The following is a 21902-nucleotide window of genomic DNA, read 5'->3' on the forward strand; positions in this document are numbered from 1 at the left end:
AATTCCTACATACGCCATTTGATATTTAATTGACTAATTAAAAATTTTTATTTATTCATGTTTTAGGTAAATAAATAATTGTGTAAAGTTTCACCTTGATCCCAGAATAGGTGTGGGAGAAATAACGTGTTGAAATGTTTTACCAGACAGACAGAGAGACTTGCTATAAAGCTTTGTAAAATTAAAACAAAACAAAAACCAAACAAAAACAAATGCGCTATGGTGTAAATCACCCCTGTGTTCCAAATGCTAATCAAAATTGAAACCTGTTTTCAACCAGCTTTGATTACTAAACAATGGACCCACAGGGGTTGCCTAGGAGTTTATTATTAACTTTACGTGAGTGTTATTTTAGTTTTACGAGACTAAATGTTACACATTTAATTTATATTATTTCTTAAGTATTATGCAAATCAGATTGCAGTCCGTGGACTTGTACATGCATTGATAGTTGTTAATATTTATACTTATTATCATGGACTTATTTTTAGTTACGCTCTTATTGTTTAGAAAAATATTTAGAAATTACAATTTAAACAAACTTCTACTTTCCCACTTACGTGGAATCACAACACCGGAGAACAGTTTAACTTAAAACAGAAACCTTTTAAGAATTGAGAAACTAATGTTGGCTGTTCATACACCATCGACCAGCGACCAACAATGGTGATTGGCTGTATATTCGAAACTTTTTTTGGTTAACACAATAGATAAACAGCAGACGTGAACGTAGATCCCAAGACAAAGTATAAGCTAAACAGACACAAGCTAAACAGACACAAGCTAGACCACTATATTACAACAGGATAGCTGCCTGGTCGTGCGGATTCAAACCCTGCCAGCTCCCATCCCCTGTCGTCCTGCGGTAGGTTTGGACCCGGAAGTAAATTATTGATGTGTTTCAGTTGATAACTTCAAGAAAAAAACAGTTTTACAGATCTTTATTATTTTTTACCTCCAGCTTAAAGATTTTACTTGCTAAATATTTCACTAGAAAAGAGAATATTTTTTTCAAATAGTAAGGCTTGTCTTAGAGTCCGAAGATTAATGAGGAATGCAGTATTTCCCGTGGCTACGCAGCCCCAGCTGTGACCCTCATATTTTGCCACATCTAGGTGAAAGGTTGACTAGTGTTAACAGCTTCAAATACCTCGGAGCTATTGTCTCAGACGAGGGAACGAAACATGAACTACTGGCCCGAATAGCACAGTCCACAGCAGCCCTTTCAAAACTTAAAATAATATGGAAAGACAAAGGCTTAGCCCTCGGCACCAAAATCAGACTGATGCGCTCCCTGGTCATGGTCACATTTTTATACGCATGTGAGTCTTTGACGCTGACTGCAGAGCTAGAGGAGAATCCTAGCAATGGAATTGAGATGCTACTGAAGGATCTTAGGTATCACATTCAAAGACCGCATCACAAACCAAGAGATTAGAGACAGGGCTACTGCAACGATTGGACCCAACGATGACCTGCTAACTAGTGTAAAAAAAAACAACAACCGCAAGCTTAAATTCTATGGCCATATTACAAGATCTGAGGGGCTCGCAAAGACCTTCCTTCAGGGAACAGTACCAGGAAAAATAAGAAGAGGCAGACAGAGAAAGCGATGTGTGGACAACATTGAAGAATGGACGGGCCTACTATTGAAAGAGTTCTTTAACTAAGGCAAAAAACAGAGAGGAATGGAGAAAGACGGTTGACGAGTCTTGCATGGTGCCCCTACTGTTCAATAGACTAAGGGATAGGTAAAGGTAATGGTAAAAAAAAAGGGTTACCATAACAATTGTCCGCCGGTGGTCGATTAAGATTTTATTTTCGCCGTCTGCGTCCGTCCTCGGCAGCAAATAGTGCCTTATAAAAAAATAACCTAATTCTTTTTAGATACACTATTCATCTCATGTCTTTGAAATAAACATGTTTTATCCTAATTTTGTTTCTTTGAATGTGCGCAAAAAAAAGGTCAGAATTTATACAATACTATTGAATAGTTTATAATATCATAAAAAAAAACAACACAACTCTAACAATTATTATAAATAAACCAATGCATTTTGAACATTGTGTAAACTGTTCTTTATAACGTAATTAGCATAAGAGGACTAAATGATTTATAAATCAAAGTAGATCGATTCTTAAATTTTAATTGTTAGATGATCCTGTACATAATCATTACAACCGGGGCTGTGTTCAATTCAACAGAGCATTAACGTGTAATGTCCCCAAGACACGAGCGCTGCCTTTTGTCTTTGATTCACTTTGTCAAAGTGTCAGCTGATTTTAACTAGAGCTGGAGTGTCTGACTATTGATTAGAATTAAACAGCTTAACATTTTAACAATCGTGTCAAGTCGTTACTAAAGGCCAATAACTCTTGGCATACACTTCAAACTAAACGCTACCATTACAAAGGGCAAAAATATTTTAAAAAAAGGAGGGGGGGCGAAACAAATGTTTTTCTTTTATTTGATTGGTCCACTAAAAACTGTTCGATATAAACGCATTATTTTGTGCTTCACGGTGCCTCAATGTTTAGATGACGTTTTTGTTCGTACTTCGTATAGGCTACATGTATTCATTAATTAATTAAAGACGTTTTGATATGTATCGTGTGTTAATATGCTTATTGTATATATTAAAATATTTCTTGTTCTTTGTTATTATGCTGACCTTTATTCGTATATAATGTCAAACACAAAGATGGATTCAACATGGTAGCTTGACACTTTATTATTAGTCTAGGTGAGTTTTTTTTTTCTATGTATATAAACCACAGTGTAAGGGACTTAAGTTTTGTTTTACTTAAGTGTAATGTGATGCCCCCAACTGTCAATATCTAAAGTGCTCAAACATCATAATATTTATTGTCAAATGAATAAAGCAATGAGTTTACTGTCGTTTAAAATATAACAGGTGAATTGAATAACTTTTTTTTATTGCAACTGTCATGCTTATAGTATTCACAGAGCGCTAGGGTCCAATTTCTATTTGTTTACTATAAGGGGGGAGGTATCTTTTTTTTTTGTTTTCTGTCGTATATCCCGCGGCCTTTGTGAAAATCTCCAGCTATCTCGTTTGGAAGCCGCCTGCAGTCAGATATCCTCTTTTAAGTCAGTTGGTGCCTAAGCTGGTCTTTAAAGCGTTTCTGTGGGGCATCTCTGTTACGTCGACCAACTTAAATCTCACACAAAAAAAAGACTGTCTTTTGCAAACGTTCGTTGTCACATACGGGCTAGTGCTTTCTCCAGCGAAACTGTCGGACCATAAGATATCCCTCTAGACTGTCCATACTGGCGTTTGCTGTTTGTTGTGCGGTCTTGCCACCTAATTCCATGATGGAGTGAAAACATCTTTTGTGATAAACATTGAACATTTTGTTCAAGAATTTTTAGTTGCTTTCTGTAGAGTACCCATGTCTCAGATCCATATAGAAGGGTCGAGAGAACCACTGCCAACCCACTCCTGGAGGCGTCCAAAAGCACTACTAGCCCTGGGCAGGCGGTTATCAACTTCCCTTGAAAGCGATGCGTCATCCATGCTTCCTAGATATGCGTAGGGGTCTAAAACGTTGAGGGATGTCCATTTACGGGGATTTGTGGGTCTGAATAGGTTTTATTGGGTGAACATGACTTCTTAGGTTGTTTTTTTTAGGTTTATAGATAACACAATAGAAGCGGCAGCGTATGCAAATTCGTTGACTGCTGCAATTTTTTTTCTCCTAAAATTGATTTGATGAATCCTTCTTTAAAATACTAGCACTATGTTTTTAGTCTTTGGATTGGGATTCTTTACTCGATCGCTCATTTTAGTCATTACAAAGATGTTTCCAAAATAAGTAAATATCATTCCTCAACAAGTTATTTAACCGAGCGAGGCTCTGTCACCTGGTACTTTGAATAAAATGTCAGTTATTTATTAATTTTTATTGCTGTTGATGACAGATCGCTAATTTTATAACTATTCAACAAAAATTATGACAAATTACTTATAGTGATTGCACACAAATATTAATTTCATTGTCACGACTTTCTTTCAAATCCTTTGAATAGTCTATTTTGAAGTAATGAATATTAAGACCAACTATTTTTAGGTTTAATTATTTTCTTTTTGATATAAATATTATTATTACTGAATTCACTAGAGAATGAAATAAAGATCATGGGAACATTGTGCCTCCTGCAGTCCAACAATAGTAGAAATGTCAAGCTTAAAATTAATCAGAGTAAGGCAAAGGTGGTTACATCCAGTCTCTTTCTATTCTTCGACATTAAGTTTGTTACACACTAGATCCAATTTAACCACGTATTTTAACAGTTCCACTACCGTTAGTGTTGTGTAAGGCATCTGCAGTCCGAGACCCTTCCTTTATGCTTGCTCTCCATGTGGATCTATCCATTGCCACTTTTTCCCAGCTGTTAGTGTCGATTTTTGAAGAGCTTCATGTGGCGTTTGCATACATCAGTATATGTTAGAAGTGGGCGACCAGCGTCTCTCCTGCCTTCTGTTAGATCACCGAACAGAATGTCTTGTGGAAGTCGACCTTGTAGCATTCTATGAACGTGGCCAAGCCAGTCAAGGCGTCTGCTACTGATAACATAACGGATGTCCTGGCACCCTGCTCTTTTAAGCCTCTTTTGTTATTTTATATTGTTAGCTCATTTTAAAGGTCTGCCGTTGGCATCGGAGGTGGGAGATATTAAGATTTTTTTTTCCTGAAATGAGTAGTAATAATATACATATTGACATGTTTTATTAAAATAAAATAAATAGATGTTTAATATCAAAACTGTACCAATGTACGTGTTTTGCCTTTTTGCTTAAATTACTTTTGGTGGCCGAGTGGTAAAGCGCTTGTCTTCCGAACCGAGGCTTATGGGTTGAAATCTCGGTGAAAACTGGGATTTTTAATTTTGTGATTATAAGGGCGCCCCTGAGACCAACTAAAGTGATGGCTACTTGACATTAGTTAGGGAAAGTAAAAGCGGTTGATCATTAATCGTCACATTACACCCTCATTAACCATCGGCCACAAAAAACAGATGACTTTCACATCAACTGCCCTATGGATCGCCAGATCTAAAAGGGGAACTTTAATTCACTTTTATTTGGCACAACTGCTAGAAGCAGGCTCAGCTCTGGCCATTCTATTTTGTCGACTAGTTGGGGGGAGAACGGTATCTGGGGACATGTTTCGTGTTGCCTCTATTCGCTCATCCAACACAATCAAGCTTTAGTAGGGTTTTAAACTCAAGCCCTCTAAACAGGTAGGCAAGTGGTTGTGTCACTCAGCTACACGTTCCAAATTTATGTAAAACCATGTAACTATTTTTATGTTATAATTGTATACAATAATACAAGAATATATATTTTTTTTGTAGCCGGTGGATAACAAAAAAGAAAGAAGATGTCGCTGCTGATGGTCAAGACCAAGAACCTGTCCTGGCAGGACCACACTCTCAACATTGAGGTCATGATCTCCCCCCAAGGCTCTACACTCCTCATGAACAAACACAAAGCACTGGATGCAAAGTTTGACAAAGAAAAATCCATCTTTGAGAAACAGCGCGCAGCTCGCCTAAAAGACTTTCTTATCGAGCGAAGATTCATCCAACGTCAGAGGATGAAGCTGATGAGGCGAAGCCTCGAACTGGCAGAAGAACGAGCTCAATCAGCTCGGATTATTCTAGAAAAATCATATTCTGAACAAAACGACTATCGCTCTAGTTCAGCCCCTGTCAACCCTAAACGAAACGGGATATCAAGTGTTGCAGGATCGGGAATAATTCCTATACCATTTCCCAGAATCCCACTTAAAAGTGCAACACTATTTGCTGCAACTTTACACCAAACGAATGTTTACCTAGATTCGGATTCTGAAGAAGATGCAGACACAATATTTGCACAAACTAAAGCGGCTCCCAATAAACCAGACAGTGAGATCTCTGCTGGCGGAGTCTTTTTGACCGCAGCAAAGATAAAGCCAATAATATTGACCTCACAACTTCAGCAGCCTAGTCTTCAAAATCTGCGAGTACAAGACGAAGTGATCAGTTCTGATACTGCCACCAGATTAACTGTGCAGCCTAGTCCTAGGGTGATGAAATCTCCTAGCATACGATTTTCTGATTTGACTGAACTTCAAGAACCAATTATTGAAGTGGATATCAAGAAAAAATCTCTGGAGGAAAAGGTCAAAGGTTTTCTGAAAGACCAAATCGACTTTAATGTTCGACCTCCATCTTTGGTTATTTCAAAAGCAGGTAGATCCAGTAAAACGCCGCCTCTGGTAGCCCAGCGATATACGACTCTGACATTTGACCCTAAAGTTGTAGAGAAATCTTTTGACCAGTACTGCAAACACAGAACGTACGAAGATCTAACCAAGACGATGAAACTGGCTGCTAAGATGAAATGTCATGTCAAACAGGCCAGAAACACGAGTCTCATCCCGTCTATAGCCACGTTCAAATCAACGAAAAGTTTTTTGAGACTGCTGAAACAAAAGAAAAGAAACGAAAGTGAAAGTACACCGGAAGCTGAGCAGATTGCAAATAATTAAATTATTTTCAAATTTTATTCTGATTTAAATTTTAAAATGATTTTTAAACCTAATTTACAATGATATTTACCAACCAATACAGCGTTTGGCTTAAATTATGAAAAGAAAACAAGTTTGTATATAGCAGCTATTTATGATTTATTAATTAAGCGTGTACATATAAATGTCTATATCAATCATGGGCGTAGCCAGGGGGGGGTTCTTGGGGTTCAAACCCCCCCCCCGAAATGAAATCCCGCCCCCTGCTGGGGGGGGGGGGTAAACGGAATTAAGTGACTGATTTTTGCTTTCATTTTGTTTATTTTAGGTGAGATTTTAATACTAAATCATCAATTACCACAGCACAGCCGAGGGGGGTTTGAGTTAAAAACCCTGTACCAGGGGGTTTTGAGTTTAAACACCCTTACCAGGAGCTTTTGAGATTTTAAAAAACCCCATCAGGGGGTTTTGAGATACAAATCCCTCTACAGGGGGGGGGGTTGAGTTTAAAACCCCCTACCAGGGGCTTTGAGTTTAAAACCCCCTACAGGGGGTTTTGAGTTTTAAACCCCCTACCAGAGGTTTTTGCAGTTAAATCCCCCTCTTCTATAAAACAAAACAAAAAAAAAATGCAAACGGCAATCCCCAAATTCCAACAGCACAGTTAAGGAAGATTTTGATTTTAAAACCCCCTCCAAAATTTACGATAAACCCCTCTTCAATATAAAAAAGCAAATTACACATTCAAAATTTTATGAGCGTAGCCAAAGGGGTTTTGTGTTTAACAACCCCCCCCCCTTTCCAGTTGGGGTTTGAAGCTAAAAAGTACCTCTTCAATATAAAAAAAAAAAGCAAATTACACACTATAAAATCTATGAGCATAGCCAAAGGGGTTTTGAGTTTAAATCCCCTCCTCCAGATGGCTTTTTCTTTAAAGTTAAAAACCCTTCCAGATGGTTTTGAGTTTAAAATTCCCATACAGAGCGTTTAGAGTTGAAAACCTCTCTCTTCAATATTATTTTAAAGCAAACTACAGTCACCAAATTTTATGATCGTAGCTAAATGGGGTTTTGAATTAAAAAAAAACAAAAACAAAAACTCCAGAGTTTTTTTTTAGTTTAAAACCCCTCAACAGATGATTTAACGAAGCGTAGTAAGGAAAGGTTACAAATTTCTACCAGTGACTTGGGCTCCATTAATAAAGTGTGAATAGTCTTCTGCCGAAATCGAAAAACATTAAATGTGGCTCAACAAAGATGGCTAAGACAGATTTTAGGAGTCAGTCATAGAGATCGGGTCTAAATCAAAGAAATCATATGCCGAACTGGGAGTCGAATCCTTAGTAAGTTTGTGACAGAGCGTCGCATGAGGTTTTGCGGGACATGTTCTCCGACAAAATGAATTATGCAAAATAAGAGTTGCGGAAACAGCTTTCCGGAAAATGCGCCGAACGGCGCGAGAGGGTCTAAGTCAGTAAGAATAGCACATTAGCTTTTTGAAATAAAACTTTTTAATAGCAAGATAATGCACTGTAGATACCTCAGAATATGCATTTTGTTGGCTTTCAATGCCAGAAATAGTGCTCGGCGGCGGGGCTAAGCCCCGCGCTGGGGGAGCGCTGCGAGCTCCCCCAGACCCCCTTGCTAGCAAGGGCGGGGAGTCTACAATAAACAATAAACGTCTTCCGAAAGGGTCAGAATGTAATAAAGATTAATTATGTACAAACACACATATTTTTTTTCCGAGGGGGGGGGATCCCCCCAAAACCCCTCCCGAAAAAAAATCCTGGCTACGCCCATGATATCAATATATATTATTCTTAGTTGTCTGTGTGTGGATGAAAAGTTTGTTGATTTAAAGATTTCCAATAGCGACTAATTCCAAGTGTAAATAAACTTCAACTCTTTATATAATTTGCCAGCTTTAAAATTATTCACATTTTGTTAACCAATTTTTACTACTAAAAATGTACATTAATTAGAAAAAAATATATTTTTAGTAAGCGGAAAGCACATTAGGATAACAGATACAAATATACAAGTATATAAAGTAACGATAAAAGTAATGAATGGCAAAAAAAAAACACCTCAAGGTTTATAGAGACAGTTTTATGTGGAAACACAAACTTAAAATCGGCCCACGAAGTGGTCTGATCAGGCAGGTTTCAATAAATTGAGACTTTGTTCTTAAAATGAAATTTTATACACTATGCTCTTTAAATGAACTTTTTAAGACCATCCTTGAACTTTTTGAGACAGTTTCCTTCAAATGACGTTTCTGACAAACTTATTCCAGAACCCTTATTGATACGTTTTCCAAAAGTGTGAAATAAAATGACCACCTCCTGCCCTCCCTGTTAGCATGTCAAGCCCGGCGAATTTCAGGGAACGTTCCCTAAAACAAAAAGTTTCCAATTATTATTAACAAGCAAAACATAAAAATACTTTTAAAAAAAAAGCTTAGACAAAGTGTAGTTGTATCATTTAGTTTGGATCAGTCATGTCATCACGTTTGTAATGGATCTAGACCTGCATAAATAAATCTGTGCCATTAGAAATATTTTTACCACTTGCTTTTTGCTTTGCGCTATTTCATGCTTTTAGCTTTCTCACTACGCTATGATCCTATCACTTGTCTCACTACGCTATGATCCTATCACTTGTCTCACTACGCTATGATCCTATCACTTGTCTCACTACGCTATGATCCTATCGCTTGTCTCACTACGCTATGATCATATCACTTGTCTCACTACGCTATGATCCTATCACTTGTCTCACTACGCTCTGATCTTATCACTTGTCTCACTACACTATGATCCTATCACTTGTCTCACTACGCTATGATCCTATCACTTGTCTGGACCAGTTGGGAAAATGGGAGGGGAAGGATATCTGAGTGAATTTTACCAGAATTCATTTTCAAAAAAGGTGGGGAACGACGGGAATTCGACCTCGTGACTCCCAACTCCTTGGGCCGACGTGCTAACCACCCTTCTAGTGAGGTACTAGAGAGGATTGTTTAGTTATAAATTGTGTATTAAAATTTAAATCGGCGACCTATAACGGGGACTAACTCAGCTTATTCTACCACTTCATTCAAGGACAATTTCTTTCCCAAGTTTTCTCAAGTAAAAGAATTATTTGTGTGAAACTTCAAGCTTATTCCGACATTGACAGACAGCATGAGTTAATATCAGCTTTGTAACAAGTATTAATTACCATCAATTAATTGACTAATTGGTTAATTTTTTTCTAAGATTCATGTATTTTCTTTGACAATGAATAATTCTGCAAAGTTTCAACTTGATCCAAGATCGGGTGTGAGAAAAAAAAGGTGTCCAAACTTTTTACCTGACAGACAGACAGAGTTGATAAAAACTTTGTACAAATAGACAGCCCGTTTAAGGTCAACATGGAGGTAGAGTCTCTTTGAACGTAACACATCAACAATTCTTGTATTTTGAGTTACGGTTAAATGGTTTCAGACTTATCCTAGTCCTAAAATTGTCCTAAACCAACGCTATTTTAGTTCTTTTTACAATAATCTTTACTTTGTATTTTCGCTGGATTCTCACAAATAGATGCAGAGCATTTTTTTCCCTTGTAATGTTTTTAATTGAATTTGTTTTAGTTCTTTTATTCTTTTATTATATTTTTGAAAGCGTAAGACAAACAAGACAGACTAAAAATCTTGACAGAAAAAAAAGAATTAAGAAAAGTTGTTTTTGTTTTTTTTTTTTTACATTAATTTTTTTAATTATTTTTTTTTTTACCAACGGAATTTCCCACAAGATCATAATAAGGTCATGTGATTAGCTATCTCAAGTTTAGATTTGCTGTCATTAGTTAAAAAGTAAAATGTATGTTCTTATCTAAAGTTGTTTTGTTAGATCTACTTCTTAAAAAAAACATTCTCTATGAGACTGTGCTTGTGTGTGTGCACAATGGTTCAAACAGTTGTTGTCCTCTGTCTCATCATCCAACACATCCATTGTGCTGTGGTCAGCGTAAGATCATTTCGTTTTCTTTCTGATGTTAAGAAGTGATTGAATGATCCTTTGATTGTGTTCATTTAGAAGACGTAATTGTCTTACTACTGGAGTCATAGAAACCTGCATTTAGACGATATATGTTGTAGCATATAAAACAAATTGATGCTAATTGATTTCACAATATTCAGATATTTTTAATAGTATTTCTTAGTTAGTGATGACTACTCAATTGGGAGTTAAACAATCGCCCGTTATATAATGACCCGTCTTTTGATCAGGTCTATCCAGAGCAGTGGTTCTCAATCTTTTTAGTTCCACGACCCCTTTTTACAATCTCGGCGACCCCAACCGTAAAATCATGTTTTTGCTAATGGTATAAAATAGCAAGAGCTTACACTTTTGTATAATCTACCTAAACCTAATATATGGAAGATTTTGTATAATCTACCTAAACCTAATATATGGAAGATTTCTTCACTTAGTTTAATTCACAGCTAAATTTACACTTGACTCATTCAAACATCTCACACACATAGAATCTAGTCAACTTGTGTATGATTTCTTCAAAATATTATTTCAATATAAACTAAATTAACTTATTAAATTGTATAGGCCAGGTTGAATGTAGCCGTTGGTATGGCAAATGTTCATATTTACATTGGCTATTACTGAAAGAGATACAATTACAAAAGGCGTTATAAATATTCAAATTAATAGAACATAGGTCTGTAGCCAGCTTCAATAATGTTGTTACGGTGTTCAATATTAGATTAAAAACAAAAGATTTGATATTGAATGTATTATAAACAATGACACTTGTGTATATGGTGAAATCAGAATTCAGAGTTAGACATCAAAACTGACGACAACTTCGACTGGAGAAACTATGGAGTTATTACCCCTGTTTCTGATCAAGGCCAGCTTGGTAGCGCAATGGATTTTGTGATTGCAGGTAAGTTAATTAGAGATACCGTAACTAAAACCAAACTAACTAAAACCAACTTGGTCATCGCCTTGTTACTCTAGTAATGAAAGTACTCACTTGAAGACCTCCGTAGAAACCAATGTTTGCGTAGAAAAGTTTCATGCTAATTGTTTCGTGTTTGTTAATTGTTTGTTTAAAGCTTGCTTAATTGTCAACGAATGTTTGTTTAATGATAGTTTCACATTCAAAGTCCTTTATCCTGTAGTCTATTTTGACCGTTGGGGCACCACACAAGATCTGTTGACCGTCTTTCTCAATTTTGCCTTTTGCCTTGGATAGAATCTCTTTCAATGGCAGGCCCGTCCATTGTTTTATGTTGTCTTCCCATCGCTTTTACTGTCTGCCTTTTCTTCTTTTCCTGGTACTGTACCCTAAAGGAAGGTCTTTTCGAGCCCCGAAACTGCAATTGTGATATGGCATAGAGTTTTGGTTTGCATTTTTTACAGTAGTTAGAAGATCATAGTGGGGTCCAATCGCTGTACTAGTCCTATACATGATTCCATTGTTTGTTGATTTAGTGCTTGATTAAAATATTTGTTAAAAATGTTTTAAAGTTGAGTTTCTCTAGCTTTTTTAATGCGTGCTAAATGTTTGTTAAATTTTTGTTAAATGTTTGCCACATTTTTGTTAAATGTTTGTTAGTTTGATATACATGTGTGCTTATGTATTCGAATTTGTCTTAAAGAAAAAAATATTGCTAAACTTAGGGTCATAAAAAAAAGCAGCAACTGATAGATGTATTCTCTACGGTTACGTTCAATTCAAGAGAGACAACTTTGTTTTTACATTTTGTTTTTCTTTATTGAAGTTATGTTCCATGTTGGTTTACTGCGTACAGATAATACTCAAAAGTATCAGTGACCCCAGGCTAATCTTCTGAACTAAAGCTTATATTATCTTATTTTCACTTTTCAGAGGAAGTAGAAAGTCTATATGCTATAAAGACTAAAACTAAAGCGATTCTCCTTAGTAGAAACGAAGTGGCTGACTGTTGCGATAACCCAGACACCCATCAGCCTATATTTGATGGCTTCGGCTGTATAGAGGCCATTGGTGGACTCTGCAGCGACTCAACCTACAAGAGTCATACTGGAAAGTGTCAAAATAACACTTGCACACCAATCGGCAAGGTCAGGTTGACATTAGGCACTTACGTAGCATAAACTGTTGTGTTTTTTTTTTCAATGTTATACAAATATTTTAAATGCTTTGTGGGTATGAGTTAGATATTTATAAGGCCCCTGTTGTCAACTCCTGGCTTGTCTCTGACCTGAACACATAAACGTACGTCTTTCTATAAACAAGTCAAAGACACGCCAGGGATGTAATAAGAACAGAAATCTACGTCTAATAAAAGCAATCAGAATTAATTGTAACTGTACACGTCGCCATCAAATGTGGAACTATTAAATATACAACAAACTATAAAAACTGCCTACTACAGTACTTCCACGAATAGTCTCAAAACTCAGGCCTCTGACAACAATGATCATCTCTCAAGGGTTGTAACTCTTCTTTAACAGACCAATGAAATCAAAACAAATAAACATAGAATTCGCCCTAACTTACAACCAAGATTCCACTAACTATTAACAATACTATGTAAAAATACAATCATCACAGCTCCTCTGACAATGGTTGCACCCAGATAAATCAAGAGTGCAGATTACTTAAGTCTGCTACAATGAGGCCGCTGACTAAGTCGATTCTGACCTTAAAAATTTGCCACAGTGTCTGTATGACAATGAAACCAACAGAGTGCTATCTCATAGGGACGTCCTTTACTTCTTAGGCTGCCGCAGTCTTTCTGATCTCTGCGAAGAACGTACCAGTACGAAATCTATTTCCTTGCCGATTGATCTCGAGCTACTTGCTACAATATACATCCATTGATGGCCGTAGTCTTTACGTTTAACTTTCTACTTTAACGTAACTGTTACAAGATTATAAAATAGAAAATATGAATATTATCTATCATATAATTATTTTGGCTCTGATGACTCAGAAAGACAGCATACTACGCTATAGTCAAGAAGGACATGAAGACTTATGGAAGACCTCTCTGTTTAACACTTTTTAGATGAGTTTGTCATTTTAACTCTGGTGTTTATGTTTGTAATGTTATCACAGCGCTTTGAGCCTACTTTTTGTTTGTTAACAGCGAACTATAAATTAAAATATTATTATAATTATTATTATTATTATGTTACAAATGAACGAGTAGTCATTCTCTGGCGCTGCCAGGGTCGAGTTTCGCTAAAGAGAAACAAAATTCATCGTAGTCCCTTTAACAGTTTCCACTGAGGAATTTTCTGGTGATGTGGCAGGTCTGACAGGCAACGAAGATGTTCCAGGAATGTTATTATTATTATTACTAATATGATTCAATCAATGATAATCACTAATTCTCCCACTTGTCGTGGCCGATAAAATACGATAATTTAATCTGTTATTACTTACATTTAGCCTAGGACAACTAAGCCATTATTGAGATGGAAACGAAGCGGATAAACTTACCAAAAATATCTTCTTTTATTCGCAATTTTGACCTAATATGTTTTTAAAGCCGACATTTAAATCTGTCAAGTAAACAATTAAATTTTCTTTTTTTTTTCTGTTTTTTTTTTCCTAAAAAGATCTGGATTTAGATCTTAAATCTGATTCTTCTCTAGATCTAGCTAATTGAATATGCGGCACCCCAAAGCTTTTACCCATGAGGCCTCCAGACTTTAAAAATTATAATAATAATTTTTAGTCAAATAGAAAAATTAATAAAGAAAATAATGGGAAAGAGTAAATGTCTATTAATTCTAAGTCTAAAACAAGACTGTTTCTTTAATTCTTAATGGAAATGTGATTACAGGGACTCTTTTTTCTTTAATTAAAAAAACAACATTTCACATAAATAGAACAGATACAACATACACTGTTAATTGACGTCTCGACCCCTTTTCCCGTTTGCTAGTCAACGAGCAGCTCTGACACAGTCTAACAGAATAAGGAACGAACGAGCTTGTTTAACCGTTCGGTTTAAGTCTTGATGGACAGAAGTCGCCCACTTCGTGACAGCTTGACGTTGTCATGACGTAGCTTGAGGCGGATGTCTTCTAAGATTTTTTGATTTTGTAATGGAACTAAAAAAAAGTTTTTTTCCGACTTACTGAGACATTTGTTTTCGTGCAAATGTTTTTGCTTATGGTCTTTGGTGCTCTTTTTATTCGACTGTCCAAGCGGCGCAACAGTCTGGATGCCACGTTGCCTTGTCAACAAGTTATTGCAGATGTTATCAGATTTGGTGTCGTCACGCTGTACAAAGTATCCAGGATATTCTTTTCGAGTTCAAAGCTGTTTTAGCTAGGACAATTTATTGGTTCTGCATTGTGAATGAAACAAAAAAATTCCGTAGAAAATCCTGTCACAAATATTTTTTTTTCGACTATTTCTTTTATTAGGTTCATTTCTATTGAAGCTTGCAGAAGGTTAGGGCCTCCAGAAACATCATGTCTAGGGCCTCTTCTTACTAAAGTCAGGCACCGGTAAAAACTAAAGCATGTGTACACATTAACAGTAGCTCAGTCCCAGTTCGTGTCGCATAATGCCATGACATTTTTTAAAGTTTATCTTATAAATTTATCTTGTAAATATGGAAGTAAATAACAGTTATATGTAGTCACGTGACCTGCTTTGTTCACAGGTGACCGGAACAGGTTACATCCCAACAGGGAGAGAAGACTTCATGAAGAAAGTTATTCATATAGCTCCAATAGCTGCTTGGATCGATGCAAGTCAGTCGTCTTTTCAGGTGATGGCCTCTAGAGATTCAACTCTTCATTGTAATATAAAGCCTGGTTTACCTATTGTTGTAACTCGGCCGTTAATTGGTAACTCCAAACATTTAGTACAACTAAACTGGCGCAGGCGTATTAAATTCTTAATGAAATAAACTTAACAAACTTTTTTTTTAAAAACAAACTTTTTTTTTAAATATACATAGATTTAACTAAAACTTATATTTAGTAGAAACGCATATGAAATGCAGACCGAAACAAAATCTAACTCCTTACTAACACACATCTACTGACTCATGTCTCCCTTTCAAGTTTCACGCCAGTTCTTTTATTCGCTTGAATTACGCCAGAACACTTTGTGGTCTCATCAGAAGCCTTACAGCCTACAAAGCCAAAACCATCCGCGCCCATTTTCTTGTGGTTACATCATAAACACCCAAATTCACCCCAAAACACATACATCAATGTTTTAAAAATATTTTCATGTCATCATATATATCAAATTTGTTCAACACTCAGATATATACCAGTGGTATCTATTCAGACCCCAGGTGTAGCTCCACCCAGTTAGACCATGCAGTACAAATTGTTGGCTACGGGACTGAGGCTGGTGTTGATTACTGGACTGTCAAAAACTCCTGGGGTAAGAATTCACTTAATTTGTAAATCTTGTACTATTTGTAATATCATGACTGATACTAGAAGTGGAAGAAGAAGGAATAAGAAATGATATTATGTAACCAGCAGCAAACAGTAGTGTCTTCAGTTGACCTACTTCTAGGTCTGGGCCTGGACAATGGTCTCATCTTGGGACCTTCTATTTTGGTTTCGGTTGTCTTCAAAGTTCAAATAAAGAAAACTTATTTAAATACGTATTTAACAAGAAAAAAACATTAAAATATTTTTTTAAAATAAAAAGACAATGCCTCCAATATTAAACTACAAATATAAATAATATATAATAATTTTAAAAATTCGGCCAGCGAGCAAGATATATTATTTCGTGGGTATTTTCTTTATATGGCTTATGGACATCTACATCTAACACTAGACCTAAAGTTCTGATTTTGAACTCTTTAGATCTAGCTAGATGTAATGTATATTACATTGACGTAAAAGTATAAGCAACGCTTATTAACGTCTATAAAATTGAAGCAACTTTAAATTCGCTGTTATCGCAAAATTACGCTAATACGAAGGACTACGCCACGTTGGCTCTAGACCTTATTTACAATCTCCAGCCATATATTAACATTTATTACTTTTTATACTTTGAACAATTACAAAGGTCATTTAACGGCCTCAAAGCGTTTTAAACCTGGACTATTTTTGATACATGGGGTTTACGGAAAGTGATTTCTGACAGAATGAACCGCGCGCCCTAAGGTAGCAATAACATGGGAACCAAAACAAGGACGTCCTCGTATAACACGGCCCCCAAACCTAAATGAAAAATCTCAGGGCAGTAGACAGCAGTTAAGAAGCGGCTGCGAATATTGAAGGAGAGCGAATTCTGTAGAGATCTTGCCGCCCATTGCGATGAATGGTGCGGGAGGATTGACATCTTAAGTCTAGATGCTTATTAAAAAGAAATAATTGTCGAAGAGAAATAAATGATCAGTTAGACACAAAGAAAGCGTCGGTACTCTTGTACAGATAATGAACATCATGCCTGCTGACTGCAATTTCTATACTTTCCAATTCAATACTGTGAAAATAAAAATCTTCATCGACTTAGTCGATGATTTTACCACTGGATTCATATCTCAATATTAGAAGCTAAGCTTAAGATGCACTCGGGAGCACACCAGAAGAACTAACTTTGGAAAACATCTGTCTCAAGAAGACTGTCGTTAGAAGAAAATATCAGGCTTTGTTGGCTCAAGTCATAATGTCATAGAATATTTATTATCTTTGTGGATTCATATTTCAAGATTAGAAGCTAAGCTTAAGATGCACATGGGAGCTATCCAGGAGAACTAACTTTGGAAAAATCTGTCCCAAGAAGACAGTCGTTGGAAGTATGTATCAAGCCTAAAGTCATAATGTCATAGAATATTTATTTTATTGTCTTTGTCAAAGCGGAAATTCTTCAAAAAAAAAGGGGCGCGTTCACTGTAGAAGAAACCTAAAAGACTGCGTGTGCAATAAGCCTACTAGAAAAACTTAAAACCAGTTGGTACATTGGTCTATTTGGTTTGCCACATTATTTCACAAAACTAAACAAAAAAACTCTATGATATATGACATGACATTTCTACTCTTGTTAGGTGCTGGGTGGGGAGAGCAAGGCTACATGAGGATTCAGAGAGGACAAAACATGTGTGGCATTGCTACACTGGCCTTCTACCCAATAGAGAAATAATTTTTAAAATTCATTTCAATAACTATGTTTTTAAATAAACCAGAAATAAATATATATTAGTTGACTTTTTAATATAATAGAAATTAATTTCAAAATAAATGTTATGTGTCGTTTGTTGAGTTTGTGTAACTACGTTTGTCATATTTATTTATTTACATGTCTACGTGAGCATAAACTGTTTTCTACTTAATATATATATACACATAAGCGCCTTCACTTTCCCCAACTAAAGTCAGGTACCCATTAGAGTTGGGTGGACATAACACATTGCTCGTTAACAGTTGGCCAAAGAAACAGATGACCTTAACATCATCTGCCCTATAGGCCCGGAGGGGGCAAGTTTTACTTTCACTTTACTATATATACAAAATATATTCGTCTGAGGTTAGTTTTAATTAGATGTATTTCTAAACATAAAATTTACGCTCTTTTAACAGTTGTTTTTTTTTTAGTAGCAGTAGATTTTAATATAAAATCCTTTAAGTTTAAAATGTTGCAGCATGATTTATGCTTTGTGCGCTGAGTATCTTGGAATTTAGTTTTAAGGTCTACTTGCTATTGTCGCACTCTGACTTAGTGACTTAATGTACAATGTGTAGTGCCATAAGAGTTTAAATTAGCAAGTTACCAACCATAATCCCAGACATTGACTTCGTTAGAGTTGTACGAGGGAATCGAGCCGTAGCGGTTAACACCCTAGGTTGACACCGAAGTGGCGGGAAAAAAACTAACTTTTTTGACTAAAGAAAAAGTCTTTATTTTCTTTCAACCTTGACATTGAAACACAAACAAGTTTTCGGACATTTTATAATAATATCTTTTATTCGAGAAATTATTTTTGGAGAGGATGATTAGAGCTAATTGTGACACAATTAGGCTAACCGCACCAGGTAACACTCACCCTAGTGACGCCTCTGCTCCTAAAATAAATTATAGTTCACAATTTGTCTTTGGCGAATTTTCAGACCTACACACGAGGACAACAGTAAATGTTTAATATATATAAAGTAGTAAACTGTTAGTAAGTACACTTCCTCGAAATAAAGTTGTTACTTTTTCTTAATAACATAAGGTTTCAGATGTACATGTCTCTAGCATCAATTACTATATTATAATTAGCAAGCACTTTGCTTGAGCTTATGCTGTTTCTTACAAAACGAAAGATATAAATAATTACTTCTTGTACAGCAGTGGCGTAACTAAGGGGGGGGGGAGGGGGGGAGAAATTTAAAATCCCCCCGGGCCCCCACCTAGGGGGGGCCCCCAAATGGGTGTCCGAAATTTATTTGTAAATACATAAATTAATATATTTGATTGACAAATAGTGTCAACGGGTGTCTTTTTTTTCAACATTTATGGATTAAAAATTTATCACAAAGACTAAACCTAGATCTAGGTCTATCAGTACGTTGACTTTGTTGACATTTTAAAAATATTTTTTCCCACAGAGATCAAAGTTTTTTTTAAAGTTAGTTTTACATTTTAAACTTTGTTGCCACGAATAAAACTGCATGATATACAGCGAATTCCAGGTATCTTGTTACCTTTACTAATAATAGATCTAAATGGCGAGTATTTTATGGCTACACTAATTAACCTTGAAGCAAAATTTACAGAATCGAGTATAACAGATCCAAAAGTTATTCTTAATAATGCAAGAATAGTCCATTATTCGGGTTTGGCGTCTATAATTTCAGAATTAAACTTCACACTCGAGTTATTACCCCTCTATTCATCTTTCCTCAATCCAATGGAAACTCTATTTTTATTTCCATCTAATCCTTTTGCTTTCGCACAAAACATAAACAACAAACAATAACGTAATATCATATAATATTAGCACATCCTTCCTTTTGAAGATATTATCACACCCGTCCTTTTAAAGTTCTTAAGAGTGATATCTACCATTTGGGGGCCCTATGGAAAACTGATCGCGCGGGGCCTAGTCTGGGTAGGGATGAGCATAATGTCAATATTATTTTTTTTGAATTTGAAAATAGGCCTACTTTCGTCTTTGCAATACATTTTTATCAAATGAAAGCTCGAAATGCCACTTTTTATTTATTGGCACCCCAAAATGTCAATTTCGTCTATTCTTCAGGAGATTTGAATAAATTCAAAAAAAATTTCAGGACTTTATCGTATATTTTGCCTTTTCATGAGATTTCCTGGAGGCCCTGGAAAATCAGGAGGTCACGAAAACCCTGTTATTTTATATACGTTATAATGGTTTAATTTAATAATGTACACTTAGAATTAGCGCGTGTCCTATGAAAGCGCGGGGCCCACTGCGACCGCATAGGCTGCAGTGGCCTAAGGCCGGCCCTGTCTACTAGGAACTTTAACAATTCGTCCACTTCTGGTTGTCTTGACTGGCACAACAAGTTCTCTAGACGTTGGTCTATAACTTTCTGTTTCGTTTGTTCCAACAGTTTGCAGTTCATTGTCTCCATCGGTATCATAGTACCCAGAGATGTCTTCATCGAAACTCTTATTCAAAAAGCGTTGATTTCTTCTGTATGTTTTTCCGTTTGTCTTTATGATGTAAGATCTGGGTGCTGAATGTTTTTTATGACAACTGCTTTATGCCATGTTTGACCTAGACGAACTCTCCGACAGAATAATCTTTAGGTAGCCTTGCTTTTGCATTGTATTTCACTTTGCTTTTCATCTGTCGTTCGTTGAGTAATGTCTCTGCATTTTCAGCTACCGATGGTTTCAATAGTTTGGGATCAGTTCGAATGATTCCCTGAGTCTTCTACTCGTCACCAGTTGTGATGGTGACTACGGCAGTCCACTTATCGGAGTATTTCTATACTCGAGCATAACGAGATATGGATCTTTCCCACTTTTGTATGCTCTGAATCCTTTTGCTTTCGCACAAAACATAAACAACCAACAATGACGTAGTACCATATAATATTAGGAGAGAATCTTCTTCGTGCAGTGGAAAATTAAGAATTTTTTGCCTATCTTGAATTCTGGTCAAAGCTCTTGCTCCCAATTAATATAGTTCGGAAGAAACTACAAAAGTCTGGACTGCATATATGGAAAGCTGCTAAAGAAATTAGTACCCTTTTATGCTTTCTGCAAAATGATGAGAAACTGACAAAAACCCAATCCATCAAAAAAGCAAAAGAAGGTAGTGAATACTATGGATTCCCTGTAATCCCTGTGGGAAGCGTGGTCGAGAGGCTAAGTGCGCTTGAACTTGGCTTGTCTTGGCTACCTAGAAGGGGACTCGAGGTTCGACACCCGACTCGGGCAGAGTTGCGTTTACTGAGCGCCTAAAGGCAGAACGGAAAACCAACTCCTAGATTGGACCAAAGCGCTCTGAGCATGCTATAAGCATGAAAGTAACGCTATATAAAAGCTATAGAAGAAAGAAAAGACTTGATGGGAAGTTGAGTTCTAATGTAGGACTGTCAATAGAACTGCAATTCAAACGTGCTGGACAGATTTCATATGGAGATGAAGGGCAGATCTCAAAGGCTGGAAAGAAAATGGATACCTTTGGGTTTCTTCTTGAACCAAGACACCTGTTAGATGAAGACCCGCTTATGACAAATTGTGCTACTTTTCCTGTTTGTATGATGTCATTGATGCACGAGCACTTTTCATCAACAAACCAGTAATACAATCACCAATAGACATATTGAGGAAACAGGCTTCATATGGTAATTACGTGTGCTCAAACTTTGCAACCTCTTCCGAATACTGCTAACTCAGGCCACTTCTATTACGTCATGTGAGAGATCACTCTCAAAGCTCAAGTTCATCAAAAGCTATCTCAGGAGCACAATGACACAAGAAAGGCTTATCATGGCTTTAATGTCAGTGAAGTCACAAATACTAGAAAGTATCGATGTAGTTGATGTTATAGATGTCTTTGCTGCACAGAATGCACGACGTGAAGCGATATCAATTGAGATTTGTCACTTGTGCATTATTTAACTAATAAACAAAGCTTTTATTCATTAAAAGAGTCTTGATTACTTTTTTGTTAAGTTTACTGATTTACTGAACCAATTTGATTTGGGGCTTATATATTTTTTCGTACATTATTCCATGTCATATGTCGCATGTCAAAATGCAAGGGGCCCCCAAAGAGGTCAATCCCCCCGGGCCCCCAAATCCCTAGTTACGCCCCTGTTGTACAGTGTAGATTAGGTAACCTCTATTTGACCATGACTTAACATCAGGAAGATCGCGTCCTTCAAAAGCATTCAT

General features: G+C 36.4%; 2 protein-coding genes across 3 annotated transcripts; both read left to right on the forward strand.

Moving 5' to 3' along the window:
- Positions 1–2466: 2466 nt before the first annotated feature.
- On the forward strand, positions 2467–6732 carry LOC106074630 (uncharacterized). Its single transcript, XM_056039807.1, has 2 exons — positions 2467–2744; positions 5381–6732. The coding sequence occupies exon 2, from the start codon at positions 5407–5409 to the stop codon at positions 6559–6561; it is 1155 nt and encodes a 384-aa protein (XP_055895782.1). The 5' UTR covers positions 2467–2744; positions 5381–5406; the 3' UTR covers positions 6562–6732.
- Positions 6733–10390: 3658 nt separating this feature from the next.
- On the forward strand, positions 10391–17724 carry LOC106077591 (procathepsin L-like). 2 transcript variants are annotated; one of them, XM_056042702.1, is made up of 6 exons: positions 10391–10549; positions 11372–11486; positions 12435–12649; positions 15214–15321; positions 15827–15950; positions 17578–17724. In XM_056042702.1, the coding sequence occupies exons 1-6, from the start codon at positions 10460–10462 to the stop codon at positions 17670–17672; spliced, it is 747 nt and encodes a 248-aa protein (XP_055898677.1). In that variant the 5' UTR covers positions 10391–10459; the 3' UTR covers positions 17673–17724. The 2 variants fall into 2 exon arrangements, with proteins under 2 accessions (XP_055898677.1, XP_055898678.1); XM_056042703.1 differs by having other exon boundaries at positions 10395–10543.
- The last annotated feature ends 4178 nt before the right edge of the window (positions 17725–21902 follow it).

Source organism: Biomphalaria glabrata, chromosome 9 (assembly GCF_947242115.1).
Source record: "Biomphalaria glabrata chromosome 9, xgBioGlab47.1, whole genome shotgun sequence".
Classification (NCBI taxonomy): Eukaryota; Metazoa; Mollusca; class Gastropoda; family Planorbidae; genus Biomphalaria; species Biomphalaria glabrata.